The 14,774-nt window shown below is 40.2% G+C and overlaps 1 protein-coding gene across 1 annotated transcript in view; it reads right to left on the reverse strand.

The window, feature by feature from the left end:
* LPXN (leupaxin) overlaps positions 1-14,372 on the reverse strand; it is a 37,588-nt gene extending 23,216 nt beyond the window's left edge. The window contains exons 1-3 of the mRNA XM_043581204.1: positions 13,611-14,372; positions 7,907-8,064; positions 2,262-2,308 (exon numbers count right to left, since the gene is read on the reverse strand). Of these exons, the coding sequence (XP_043437139.1) occupies positions 2,262-2,308; positions 7,907-8,064; positions 13,611-13,719 (314 nt within the window). The 5' untranslated portion in view covers positions 13,720-14,372. The remainder of the gene's footprint in view (positions 1-2,261; positions 2,309-7,906; positions 8,065-13,610) is intronic.
* Positions 14,373-14,774: the final 402 nt, after the last annotated feature.

A 14,774-nucleotide genomic window follows, 5' to 3' on the forward strand; every position in this document is an offset into this window, starting at 1 on the left:
ACAAGAGGTGTGGTGTTTGTTTTAAAATGTTTGTTTGTTTGAAGAGAGAGAGAGAGCAGGGGAGGGGCAGAAAGAGAGAGGGGATCCCAAGCAGGCTCTGTGCTGTCAAAAGAATACAGATTCCTCACGTGAGGGGCTTCGTTCGCTGGAATCTTGCCCTATTCATTCCTCTGCAATGTTTTTATGATTGGTGTTTCTCCTTCTTCTTACCAAAATTATTTTTGTTCGTGTATACGTTTCTAAATTATCCTTCATATTGCTTTGATATATAACTACAGTAGAAATATTACTACATGGCTACACATGCCACTAGTATTGAATACAGTCTCAAGGTTGAAAGCAGCGTTTGGTTCATTTAAGCAAGCCAGAGGAAATGGTGGAAGCAGAATGCAGGCATCTAGTTTCTGAGTCTCACGCTCTGTCCACACCTGCGAGCCTTATCAGCTCCGAGTTATACCAGCCTTAGGGATGTGTACCAGGCTATTGCTTATTTACTAGGCCACCTGGATTTCACTTGATCTTAGCCAAAAGGCCGAGAAGCGATTGCCACCTGGATTTCATATCAGTCTCCCATACAGATCGACACAGCAAGTGTCATTCGGTTCTGGGGAAAATGTATCAGTCAAGGCCCACTCGGGAAAATACAAGCACTCTGGGAGTAAGCCAAAGGAATTTAATCCAGAAATTTGATTACACAGGTGATGGGATAACTAAAGAGGCAAACAGAAGATACTGAGGTAACGCAAAAGATTAGCCACAGCAGAAAGCCATTAAGCGAGGGGGTGGGGAGTTACTAAGAGCCAGAGGCCAAGGTACAAGCTGGAATGGAACCACAGTAGACCTGTCTTGCTCCAGCTGAAGCCACAAAGGACATGTAACTGCCGACCCCAACACTGTGGAGAGAGATTAGGGGAGGAAATACCCTGAATTTCCCTGCCTTTCACCCTCCAGCGAAAGCCAAGTGATCCTGGAGCCTGGAAAACCCAGCCTACAGGGGTCAGCGCCCCCAGAATACAGAGCGGAGCAAGAGAAGAGAAAGAAATAGGTCTGAGGGGAAAACTATGTGAGTCTTCTCCATTGGCATGCCATCAATTGATCGAAATGCCAGATACACAGGAAACTGGCTGTTGGTTGTGCTGGTTTTTCTGTTCTATGTTCCTGTTTTCATTAATATTTCTATCGAAGTCTTGGTTTCCTAGATTTTTAAAAAGCAAACATTTACTGAAAGCCTATGTGTGCCAGGCATGGTTTCATTGTTGTTTTGCTTCTTTGGATTTTTTTTTTTTTTTACAAGAAGGAGGGATAGGGTGGTCTAGGGGGCAACCCACCAGGCAGTCTCCTGGAACTGGAACCAATTGGCAATTACATTAATATAAATTGGCCTTACTCCCATCCAAGTAGAAAGTGTTCTCAGGTGGGAAGTTACAAAAAGACTTCATAGTAACACAGGTTCTTCCCTTATTTGGCATCATGGGTGTGCACTATTGACCGGCTGCGATTCTAGAACCAAATAAGGTATGGTGTGGTACTCTACCAAGCATGAGCCTTTGCTATCTCGTTTCCCTTTTAATTTGTGAAGTCCTTCAATTTGTTTCCCAGAAAGCTGTCTGATTTTTCAAACTGTGAAGCACTACCTGAAGAGAGAATGAGAAAAACAGCCTTTTTCATTTTCTCAGACTGTTGATTCTGCTTTGGTCAGTCGAAATGGTTTAGTAAGTGGATCTGTTTGAATATGTAATGTTTTTAAAAGGAAATCCACTCCCCCCTCCACCCCCCGCCCGCCAGCTAAATAAATCTTGAACAACTATAGAAAGAAGAAGTACAGATTCATTAGAAGTATATATTTGTCAGTCTGCTGCGGAGACCCTCTTGTCTCACATCGACCCTGATCTTAGCTCTGGTTTTGTTGGCGTCTTGCTGAAATTTCTTTAGGTGTTTCCTCTTCTGCGAACTGGAGCATGATATTTGGAGTAGCCCAGCCGAAACGTGTGGTGACTCGAACGATTTACACCTTTCCAGGTGGTGAAGGAAATAGTGGCTCCCCCCAGCCTGGACGGCCCGTCTAGAAGGCAGGCACCCTAAGAAACTGCCAATTGAGCTTGGCAGAACTCCACCTCTGCTGAAACACTATGGAAAGGGGAGGAGGGAAGTCGCCAGAGTTCTAATAATGAACGCATGCAAAGCAACTTGTTGTCCAGACCCAGATTGATAACAATCATCTAATATCTTTAATATTTTAAAGTACTGAATAAGAAACATACCTGTAGATATTGGGCTCCTGGATATGGGTTGTATACACGAGCTGTACCTAAGACATATAAGTGACAGAGAAGAAAGAGCAAACAATGAGTTTCTGCTGGGAGAATGTTGTCACTCATCTGTGCCCAGAATTAGAGGATGTTGTTAGCTTCTAAATAGGACTGATAACTAGCATATCTCTGAGATTTTCTTTCCCAAGGCAGAGCAAAACCAGCCATCCCACAACAGAAGGCCAAATTCGAAGCAGCCAGCATGTGAACAAGTAACAGCGTCCCCCGCCCTGCCCTAAAAAGCACTGAAATAGAGAAGTTGATAGTACTCAGATAGGAACCATAAAACCGACGAAAAGAATCAGAGCAATTCCTTTACCTAGACAGGATGTTGTCTAGGGGAGACTATATCATGGCTAACTCTGACATACAAAAAAATAAAATATGTGTGTCTCTAAATGGTAGTTGACCAGCAACTCGTTTATTTATTGAACAAATATTTATTGGGTGCCTGTCATGTGCCAGGGCCAAGGATGCAGCAATGAAAACAGAAAATGAAATGAACAAACAAAAATTGTCTCCTCTGCCTCTGACATTATGGTGGTGAGAGCAGATAATGAACAAATTAATAAGAAAATAGAATAAATTCAGTAACGTGTAAAACTAATCAGGGGGGAGGGCATGAGAAATGGGAGAAAGATGGCAATGGAAAATGTATCTGTCGATCAGGGAAGGACTCACTGAGAAAGCGCCACTTGAGGAGGACTCACAGAAGGTGAGAGAAGTAAGGAGATTGGGGGGGACCCTGGAGCATCCATGTAACAGAAAGGCGTCCAGGGCAGCACAGCGAACTGGCAAGACAGGGACAGGGAGTAAAAGGGGCCAGATCAAGCAAGTAGGGTGACCGTATAATGGTTCAAACTGGGATGTTCTTAAAAGCAAAAGAGGGGTAGGTACCAAAAATAATTAATACTATATAACTTTAAAAATATGTATTTCTTGACCAAAAATTGGGTTTTACTATATTGATGGACCTACAAAATAATTCTTTTTTATTAATGTTTATTCTCGAGAGAGAGAGACAGAGATGGAGTGTGAGTGGGGGAGGGGCAGAGAGAGAGGGAGACATAGAATCTGAAGCAGGCTCCAGGCTCTGAGCTGTCATCTCAGAGCCCGACTCGGGGCTTGAACTCACGAACTGTGAGGTCATGACCCGAGCCAAAGTCCGACGCTTAACCGACTGAGCCACCCAGGCGCCCCTACAAAATAATTCTCTTGAAAACTTATTTTCGAAATAAAATTGTCTAGGGGTGCGTGGGTGGCTCAGTCAGTTAAGTGTCCAACTTTTGATTTTGGCTCAGCTCCTGATCTCATGGTTCGTGAGTTCAAGCCCTGTGTCAGGCTCTGCGCTCACAACAAGGAACCTGCTCGGTATTCTCTCTCTCCTTTGTCTCTGCCTCTCTCTCAAAATAAATAAACTTAAAAAAATAAAATTCTCTAGAATGTTTTTAGATGACATAGCTATAAACATTAATTTTTTTATGTTTATTTATTTTGAGAGAGAGCACAAATGGGGGAGGGGCAGAGAGAGAAGAAGAGAGAGAATCCCAAGCAGGATCAGCCCTGTCAGCACAGAGCCTGATGTGGGGCTCAACCTCACACACCGTGAGATCATGACTTGAGCTGAAATCAAGAGTCAGTCACTCAACTGACTGAGCCACCCAGGCATCTCTAAACATTAAGTTAAAAAAAAAAAAAGCTTGTATATTGATTATTTGAACATTTTTAAACAGCACAGTAAATAATTTTTCTTGATATAGATTCATATACCTTAATTGTTTACCTAACCGTTGTTGTCTCTAACACTGTGATGTGGAAATTTTTCTGAAAGATGTCTTTTTAAAAAATATGATCTTATTAGGGCACCCAGGTGACTCAATTAAGTGTCCAACTTTTGATTTTGGTTCAGGAGGTCATGATCTCAAGGTTTGTGAGTTCAAGCCCCGCATTGGGCTCTGTGCTGACAGCATGGAGCCTGCTTCAGATTCTCTCTCCCTCTCTCTCTGCTCCTCCTCTGCTCTCTCTCTCTCAAAATAAACTAATAAAAAATTTTTTAATAAAATATGATCTTATTATTTTCATATCTTTTAGTATTGCAAACTAGTTAAGGAGCTGCATTTTATATATATGCATTTTATGCATAATATATAAATATATTTTGAAGTTATTGATACTTTTGACTGATGCTTCTCTGTAGACCATAATATTGAGAATTAATTGAGAAAATATTCCCACTCTGGATGTTGATGAGCCTATAAGTTCAGGGCAAATTCTGCTAAATGGAGGATATTCTCAAATGTTTCTCATATTAAAATGTATAAATATTTCTGCCCCAGTATTTTCACAGGTGCTGTATTTCTGCCTCCATCCAGAGCACCTTTCTTCGATAATATTTTTACAAGACAGGGCTCCTAAGTCGTCTCTGTGATTCTTTTCAACATTTTGCCAAATGTAGATACTGCAAATCATAGGCCTTCACAATTTCATCCCATTCTGGTGGAGAATATAAATTTATCCAATTAAAATTAGAAACTCCATCAAAGACAAGATTTTTTCCAAAGCACAATTTTCAAATTAGGTAATTAAACCATTTGAGCTCTCATCTGTTAAGTTGTTCAATTCCTCCCCAGCTTTTGTAGAGAGAAATTTGAGCTCCTTCCTTTTTGCAAGCTTTGTTTTACATAATTGCAACTTGCTGAAAGCTTCAAAAGCTGAATTTTCATGCTACATTCACTGAATAATTCGATTAAATATTTCTGACTGATTTTCCACATAATGCAACCTATATTTAAGTTGCTTTACAAAATGTTATTTTCAGAGGCTCAGGCATTTCTAAAATCCGATTGATGACAGGCAATACAGAGAGAAAATGCATGCAGCCATGCTGAAATGTTTCCATATTCAACATCAGCTTCTGTCACAGAAGTTTTGTAGATGAGTTAGATACATATATACTCTGATGGTGGAAATATAGATCTGTAAATTTTGACATTTGCGGTTTCTATTTAATTGGTAGAATCCTGGAGCTTGGATGCAGTCAGGAATTTTGTGCACATCACAACCAATTCAAGCACATTTCTGCTGCATAGGTTTTTTAATATGGAACTTTTTTTTTAACGGCAATTCTGTTCTCCATCAAAATTTGTATTCATATGATCACACACGCACAATAACCCACTTTGTCTTCAATGTTGAACTTCCCAACTAAATTTACAATGGCATTAACAATGTCAGATGTTCTGCTTTTGAGGGAAGAATGAATTTCCAAATACTGAATTTTGATCCTTTCAATTAGAGGGGAAAAAAATCAAACCATTTTGGAATTAACAAATTTTCTAACTGAGGTCTCTGGTGGCACGGATATAAAATTGACATTATTTGACGGTTTGCAAAGGGAGTCAACTCAATTGTCACATTTACTTCAGTTAGAAGCACAAGAAACCTTGAAGCTGATACCAAACAAAACCAGTTTAGAAGCGACACTTGATGCAGATGTAAAGGTGTGCTTCACTGTGACATGTTAGACACGCCTCCTGCAGCTGCACATGCTAAACCATCAGGCACGTTCTTTTTACATGAGCAACTTATGAAGTAGATGCTGATGTTTCGTCCCTATGGCTGTGTCTTCCTGTCTTCTAAGGGGCACTAACATCTCTACTTGCCACCGGGGGTGGACAGGAAATGCTGGCATATATTTTGTGCAAATTACACATTCATCATCAATTCCTTGAGAAAATTAAACATGTAATTCTGGGTTTGGTTTTGTCGTGAGCCAAATGCTGCTAAAAGCATCTGCTGCAAAAATAAAAGCATTGCCAAATAATAAAACAAATAGCTATAGCTGTACATACACAATTAAGGACAAAGCTGCTTTAATGAGAACATTTAGAATACAGTACACTCAGCGGTAAGAATGCTTGGCCTCTATTTCCTGCACGTAATTTGTATGATATTAAGCCACAGTTTCCCATATTTTTTCTGACCCTGAGGAGGGTCCATGATTCTCATGAGCATGAGTGGTGCTATACAGAGTGACCGGCTGGGGAAAAAGCTTCCAAAGTTCCCCCGCCATCACCTGCAACCAGAGGTGTTAGCTGTCCCTGACGGTGCCTAAGCTTTTAGCTTTAACAGCCCACACCCTGCATGTTATCCCTGAAAAGGACCTTGCCAGTTAGGATGTGTCTGAACAGGATCAGGGAAAGAGAGATGAGTTGTCATTAGCCATCTTTAGGATTCAGCCATAATACAGTTCGAATTCTGGTCACTGGATGTATTTCACATGCTACTAGATGAGGCTTTAGAAGAAGCCAGAAGAACCAAATGGAGGTCTATGAACCCACGCTGGTTTAGTGTAAATACTAATAAGAAAACACTAATAAGAAAACTTCCTAAAATATGTAAGACTTAGGGTAAATGCCAAAGCCAATAATAGGATGTCAAGAAAACAAGCATAAACTCAGGGCTCGTCCAAGTGAACCGAGCGTATAGTCACCCCACTAAGGTCAGCGTAAAGATGGTGGCTTTTGCTTCAAATGGAGATAGAAATTCACTGTGGGGTTCCGAGTAAAGGAATGACATCATCTGATTTAAGTTTTACGGAATCACTCTGGCCGCTACTCTGAAAATAAAATGCTGGGGGCAAGGGTAGCAGACCAGTTAGGAGCCTATGGCTATGATTTTGCATTGAGGAAAAGAGACAGTAGCTCCCTAGGAGAGAAATAAATGTTCATCCTTAAAACTGTATGTATATAGGTGGAGGGAGGAACCATTAAAGGGGGAAGGAACCACAGGCTCAGATTTCATGTCTGTGCAACCTGTGATTTCATACCAAGTGTACAAGGACGAATCAGAATATCATAGTTCAAAACACCACATGTGAAAACTACTTAATTCCTCTTCTACACTAATTCTATTCTCATCAAGCAACCTCCTAAGTACAACATAGATTCATGTAGACTTACATATAGGAAGGAAATATATATATATACATATATATATGTATATAGCAAATACTAGTATCTATTATTCTATTTGATGGTTAGACTATCTCTAACCAGACAATGATAAATTGGATTTCTGGATTTTTAAAAAAATACCATCTGAGTTTAATTTGTTTCTGTTGGTCCCCTAGAGTGTCATCATCTCTAGGTATACTAATAATTGAATTTCCTAATAGATTTAATAGAAAATAAGACATGGAAAATTGTGGCCCTAGAAGGTCACCCTGAAAAGACTTGTCTGAGCTCCCACCTGGCCTTGCCCAGGTAATCCCTGGTCTTCTGGAGTGTTAATTCCAGACATACTGCAACATGCATCTCTGATGCCCAGACAGCAATATCAGAATTTTCCAAGTAAACTAGGGAAGACTCTGTTACCATGCCCTCACTAGAAAAAAATTTAATTCTCAAAGATTTATTCTTCCATGATGATTTTCTCAATTCTCCTCCTTTCCAAAAACAACCACCTTTAAGTTATCATTGAGGGATTTTTCTTGGATATATGATTCTCCTCTCACATCACTCTATGTAAGATACAATTAATTTTCAGAAATGCACTCAAACACTTATATTCAAGGTACTCCAATAAATGAAAGTTACCAGCAAGGGACTTGTATCATCCTGAACAGAAGGGACACCTGAAGTCTCAGCAAGGTCAGTCTCCTTTCTGGAATGCTGATCCAGGGAAAGAGGAGCTGGGCTGGAGGATTCATCACTGTCCTGGAGAGTGGAGCGTTCCAGTTCCTCCAATAAGGCATCTATATTATAAGATACAAGAGAAGCATAATACAGAATATGGAAGTCTTCTGGGATAATTTTCCTCCTTAATTATCCCCACTGTGCCTCCATTCATCTTCTCCTTTTGGGTTAGGGCTATTTCCAAATATCTTCTCTTATTCCATATTTTACTTCAAGACTGTGGTCTATTCTACCAGAAGATGTTTAATGCCTCCACATACTGTGACCTATTTCCTATGGTTGCGTTCAATTTCACAGCATCACTCAAGAATTTGACTTCTTATAATGCAGCGTATTAATACTTATCATTCATTTTGGGTGGATTGCCTACAAAGATCCCCAATAAGAAAAAAGTAAATCCCTATATATTTTTCCTATCAGAAAAATAGAAGTAATTATATTACATTTTTTCTAAATATACCAAGACAGTGGGGCACCTGGGTGATGCAGTTGGTTAAGCGTCCAACTCTTAGTCTTGGCTCAGGTCATGATCTCACAGTTGGTGAGTTCGAGCCCCACGTAGGGCTCTGTGCTGATGGCGTGGAGCCTGCTTGGGATTCTGTCTCTCCTTCTCTCTGCTCCTCCCCCATTTATGCTCTCTCTCTCTCTCAAAAAATAAATAAACTTAAAAAAAATAAGTATACCAAGACAGTAACACTTATTCTTAACTCTGATTATTTTTTTTTCTTACATACCAAGCACATGATAAAACTGTCAAAACCAAGTAGAAGTATTCTGTCTTTTAGACTAGGGGGGAAAAAAGGGATCATGGAGAAAACAGCTATTGCAAAATCAAGCGAGATGTTGCAATCCAAATACTTGAGACTTGTTTCCCTTGTAGTTTTCTTCAGAAAAACCAATGCACTTTACAAGTAGCACACTACCACTTTTCTGTTATGATGAAATTAATAATAATTAATAAAAATCAACACATTACAGGCACTATGCTCAGGAACTTATATATTTCATTTAGTCATCCTAATGCTTTAAGGCAGGTGATATTATCATCCTTACTTTGTAAATCAGCTACTACTGATGCAGCCTTGTCTGACTGATCCTGGACTATCTGATCCCAGACCCTGCATTAACTTCAAGTCAAAAATTCCAGTCCCCATCCTCACGTGGATTCTCGGGGCCATCTTGGCATGACTTCTCTGAAGTCACTTCCTCATCCCCATAATCAAGTCATTTTATTACAGGTTTTCTCAAATTGTGGGTTGAGGTCCATTAGTGGATCTGTGGTGGCTTTCTTACCACAGGTCATGTTTTCTTTAAGTCAGCAAAACAGTGGATTATATTATTTCTAAGGATCTGCCTAGGTCTGAAGTCCTCAGATGAGGAAAATGAACTTTACACAGGTCATTAAAAAAACAGATTTTCATTTATTTTAGATATCAGGGGGGATGGGTATTTATTAACGGCATAAGAAAAGACTTAGTCATTTCTGCCCAAAAGTCCATCAACTGATGAACAGATAAAGAAGATGTGGTGTATGTATATACAATGCAATATTATTCACCCATAAAAAAAGAATGAAATCTTGCCATTTTCAAAGATGTGGATGGAGTTAGAGAGTATCACGCTAAGTGAAATAAGTCAGAGAAAGACAAATACCATATGATTTCACTCATATGTGGAATTTAAGAAACAAAATAGATGATCGTGGCAGGGGTGGGGGAGGGGAGGGAAAGAGAGAGGAAAACCAAGAACCAGACTCTTAACTATACACAACAAACTGATGGTTATCAGAGAGGAGGTGGGTGGGGGTATGAGTGAAATAGGTGAAGAGGAGTAAGGAGCGCACTTGTTGTGATGAGCCCCAGGTGATATATGTAAGTGTCGAATCACTATATGGGACACCTGAAACTAATATTACACTGCATATTAACTAGCTGGAATTTTTTTAAAAATCTAGTAATTTCTTGCAAGTGAAATTTTCTACAGATCTTTCTTAGTCACCCATCTCATAAAAATATTGACGTTTATGCATCATTTTAGAGATGAGCAAGCTGAGCTAAACTCTTCAAGGCAAACTACCCTTCAAAAACTAACGGCAGTGGAAAAAAAGAGATGAAGGGGAAACTGAGATTAAAAGAGATTTAAGAAACACAACTAATTTCAATGTGTGAACTTCAATAAAAAGAAAACAAGGAGGAATATTGAACACTGAATATTCAATACTTTAAATAAGCACTGTTAACTTATATTAGGTGTAAAAAGACATTTGATAATATTAAGTAATGTCTGTTAACATTTTACGTGTTTCATGATATTAAAGAACGATTATGAATTTTGTTCGTGATAATGCTATTATGGTTATTTGTATATGTATATATTTATTTTAGAGATTAATACTGAATTATTTACCAATGACATGAATGTAATATCCGATTATCACTTTAACATAATCCAAGAGTGGGGCGCCTGGGTGGCTCAGTCGGACAAGTGTTGGACTTTGGCTCAGGTCATGATCTCACCGTTCACGTCGGGCACATGGGGCTTTGAGCTCACAGCTGACAGCAAGGATCCTGCTTCAGATTCTCTGCCTCCCTTTCCCTCTGCCCCTCCCCACCACGTGCATGCTTTCTCTCTCTCTCTCTCTCTCTCTCTCTCAAAAATAAATAAACATTAGGGGCACCTGGGTAGCTCAGTTGGTTGGGCATCTGACTTCAGCTCAGGTCATGATCTCACAGCTTGTGAGTTCAAGCCCTGCATCGGGCTCTGTGCTGACAGCCCAGAGCGTGGAGCCTACTTCAGATTCTGTGTCTCCCTCTCTCTCTCTGCCCCTCCGCCACTCACACTCTGTCTCTCTCTCTCTCTCCTTCAAAAATAAACATTAAAAAAATAAAATAAAATAAAATAAAATAATCCAGGAGTGAAAGGAATGGATGGGTGTATTAATGAAATAAGATTGGCCAAGAGCTGATGATTGTTTACGCTGGTTGATAGGTATACTAGATTTCATTAAACTATTTTACTTGCGTATATTTTAAAATTGCTGATAATAAAAGATTTTTTTAAATGAACAAAAAAGAAAAGGAAAACTAAAGTAGAAAGAGAAAGCAAAACTTTTTTCTAATAACCTTACTAGCCAGAATGAATGCCAAACTGAGTTCCAAAGTTTTATTCGGTGCCCCTCCATTAAGACGTAGCCCCCCCCCCTTTTCTTTTCTATTTTCTAAGCTTCACTCCAACCAGAAGTCATACATCTCCTTGGATTCAAAATAAAAGAGCATTTACAATAAAGATTAGGGGAGAGAGGAGACCCTCCATGAGGCACACACAACATCTCTAGGAGTAGGTTACACACCAAAGTTAGTGAAACTCTCCCGCTGGGTCATGAGTTAACAGGCCTCCCTCTTCCCTTTTCCTATGAATGCACATACACCAACACCCGAGATTATCTTGCTTTCTGCCAGATTCCGTAATTTGAGGATGACTAACTTCAGTATGACAAATGCAGGGTTACAAGGGGTGGGGGGTGGTAGTACGCTGAAAACTCCACAGTCCTTCTCTGTGGTGCTTCATCTGTGGAAATCCAATCATGTCAACATTAACATGAAAGGAGTAAGGTGAGGTCTCTTGGGGGATCTCACTGGATTGTAAAGCTTTCATTCAGAGCCAGAGGCTGCTCCTGTTTCCCCATTAGCCGGCCTCCCTGAGTAATGAAGCTTCAGGTAAAAGCTGGTGGCTGCAAACTACCGACCTTGGAGGAGATACTGCAAAAAGAAAATATCTGCCTGCCTTTGCTGACCTGTCACCTGTTAGGAGGTTTGGTACTTTCCCCCTTTCTCCATTTCTGGACCAGGTTTCTCTACCACTTCATCCTGCTCAACTAGGGCAAAACTGTACAAATCTAATTTGTAATTTTTTAAGTATCTGGGTTGTTCTACTGGCTGGAACACACTTCTAAAACAGGAGAGGGATGCCTGGGTGGCTCAGTTGTTTGAGTGTCTGATTCTTGATTTTGGCTCAGGTCATGATCTCACAGTTGGTTGAGTTTGAGCCCTGCATCAGGCTCTGTGCCGACAGCGTGGAGTCTGCTTGGGATTCTCTCTCCCTCACTCTCTGCCCTTCCCTGGCTCGTTCTCTCTCTCTCTCTCTCCGTCTCAATAAATAAACAAATAAACATTAAAAAAAAAATAGGAGAACACCTTGTAGATTAATCAGTTTTGGTGTTAGGGGTTCCTGAGAGCGATACTGAACAAGTTTATTATTTTTCTTAGTTTTCTCATTGGAAATAAAGTGGATAATACCTATTTCAGAGAGTTGCTTCAGACACTAACATGATTAATATCTGTAAAAACGTTAGGTTTTAGCTTAACTCGCTGAATACTTATTAGTTCCCTTTTGAATTACCTGCGTGAAAGCCATTAGGTGTTGCTAAAATACGAAAGAAGGGCTAGATTCTAGTGAGCTGGACTTTGAACTTAGAAACGTGAACTTCCCCAATTCTCACACAGAATAAGAATGTGGATTCTAGTCCAAGTCCAAAACATGTTCTACCCCAAGCAGCAAAAGAGAGACTCCACCTTCAAAACAGTTTTGTGTCTATTAAATACCACCTTTCCCTCTTCATTAACATCTCTTTCCTCCTATAATTTGCCTTTCTTCCTTTCTCTGCTCCTCGCGCTCTCAAATTACACTCCCAATAACTAACACTCCCAATAATTAACAACAGCAACAAAAGACAATATGCCAGATACGTTTTGTTGTTGTTGTTGTTGTTGTTCACACTTTTGACATACCCCAGACATACAAAAACCCGTAACACTATGGAATTAATACAGCTTGGAAAGCGAGTAAAGGTTAGTGACTCAGTGTTAGGAAGGATGCCAGCAACAAAGGTCAGCTGAGGATAAAGAATGAATCCCAAGAATGACAAAGCTTCCATTACTCCAAAGATTTGAAGTCAGCGATCTCTCTGAGCCATGTGGCCAATTGTTTCACTGCTGGTTTTAATTGTTTGAAGTGGAAAGAGTATCATATTTGCAGTCCGTAGTAATCTGTTCCTTGAGAATTCCTCCAAATAAAGAGCTTAGCAACAGAATTGCTGGAGTTATTGTGCTAATTCTCCTTGGTTTAATACTAAACCATGGAACAAATGAAAGCACCCTGGCCTTTCTCCAACCTTTACAGATGTCTCATTCTTGCTCTTCCATTTCTTCTCCTCACCAACACCATCTATCTCTCTCCCTTTTTTTTTTTTTCTTCCTAAATCATATCTCTGCAGGTGCCAACTGTGTGACCACCCTGTGACCTCCAATAGTCGCCAAGGGGCAAATACTCATAATAAACAATTCAGTCCAAAAGTATTTGTGCATGGTTTACTCCGCTAAGCACCAAACTCTGCCTGTTTGTGCCACTAAAAGAGTGCACCCGGAGTTCCCCAAAAACAATCCTAGTTCCTCACGCTTCACTCTTGGTTGGGCTGAGGTCAAGAGAGAAGTGGAAACAAAATCTTCCAGCAGCACCCTCCCCCTGGCTAGAAGTACATCCCACCACACAGAGATGGTAGCCAAGTCTTCATTCCTTCAGTTTCCCCTCCAGGAAGGTCCTCACTCACCCAACTCTTCCATTGTCACGCACCCCAAGATGCGCTGGTCCCACAGGTTGTGAGGAACTGTTTTAGCATGTGCTGAAGAGGACTGCAAAGGAACTGAACGAAACAGCATGAAGCAGCCTCTATAACCCTTTTTGGTTCCTGTATTTGCGTAGCACTTCCTCTCTTTTGATTTGGTGAGTTTTTTCTTTTCTTTTTGAAAAGTTAGGGTTCTAAAAATGGGACATAGAAAGATGGGTAGTAGGATTTGAGTTCTGTTAGTGCATTGGACAGGGTGATAAAGATTCAAAATTAACTTTGAAAAAAATTGAACTCCTACTATGTGCCAGGATTCATCTTGAATTCATGGGAGTGGCAGATTTGCACTTGTTTCCTCCAGTGTGGCTGGAGCATCAGAAAACCTGCTGTGTGTGAGTGTATGTGAGTATGTGTATGCGTGTGTGTGCACATAAAGCTGGGGACCACAAAAGCAGTTTCCTTCATAAAATTTCCATCAGTTAACCAGCACCCAATTCGTTTTGCTGTCTTCATTCACTTAATTATCCTGAAACTATGCTTCCCTGCTTTCCTGAATAGACTGTAAATCCATTAAAAGCAGGGCAGAGTAGTAGTCACGTTTAGATTTTCAGGGCCTGGCTACGTCTGTGGTCCAAAACACAACCAACTATAGCAGTCATGAAGAATGAAATGGGAAGACAAGACACAAGGCGTTAAGCTGCAGATGTCTCAGTGAAGCACAATTTCTGCTTAGCTATGTTGCTTTCTAGCAATTTCTCTGAAAAAGGACACTGAGATTAACTTTCATCTTTTACCACTCTGATTTTACTCACCTTGAATGAAATAAAACATTTACAAAAGGCATCCTATGAGAAGGCAGTGTGTGAAGAACTATAATTATGGCCCTGTGAAACAGATATTATTATCTCCATCTCTACCAGTAGTGAAATAAATTCAAGGAATGGTAACTTGAGGAAATTAACAGAATTATAGGTAGCTTTACTATTTACTATAATCCAGAGAGAGAGAGAATCTAAAGCAGGCTTCTCACTGTCAGTGCAAAACCCGACGTAGGGCTCAAACCCACCAACCCACGAACTGTGAGATTGCAACCCGTGAACTGTGAGATCATGACCTGAGCTGAAGTCAGATGCTCAACCAACCGAGTCA

The sequence above is a fragment of the Prionailurus bengalensis genome, chromosome D1, assembly GCF_016509475.1.
Source record: "Prionailurus bengalensis isolate Pbe53 chromosome D1, Fcat_Pben_1.1_paternal_pri, whole genome shotgun sequence".
In the NCBI taxonomy this organism is placed as follows: Eukaryota; Metazoa; Chordata; class Mammalia; order Carnivora; family Felidae; genus Prionailurus; species Prionailurus bengalensis.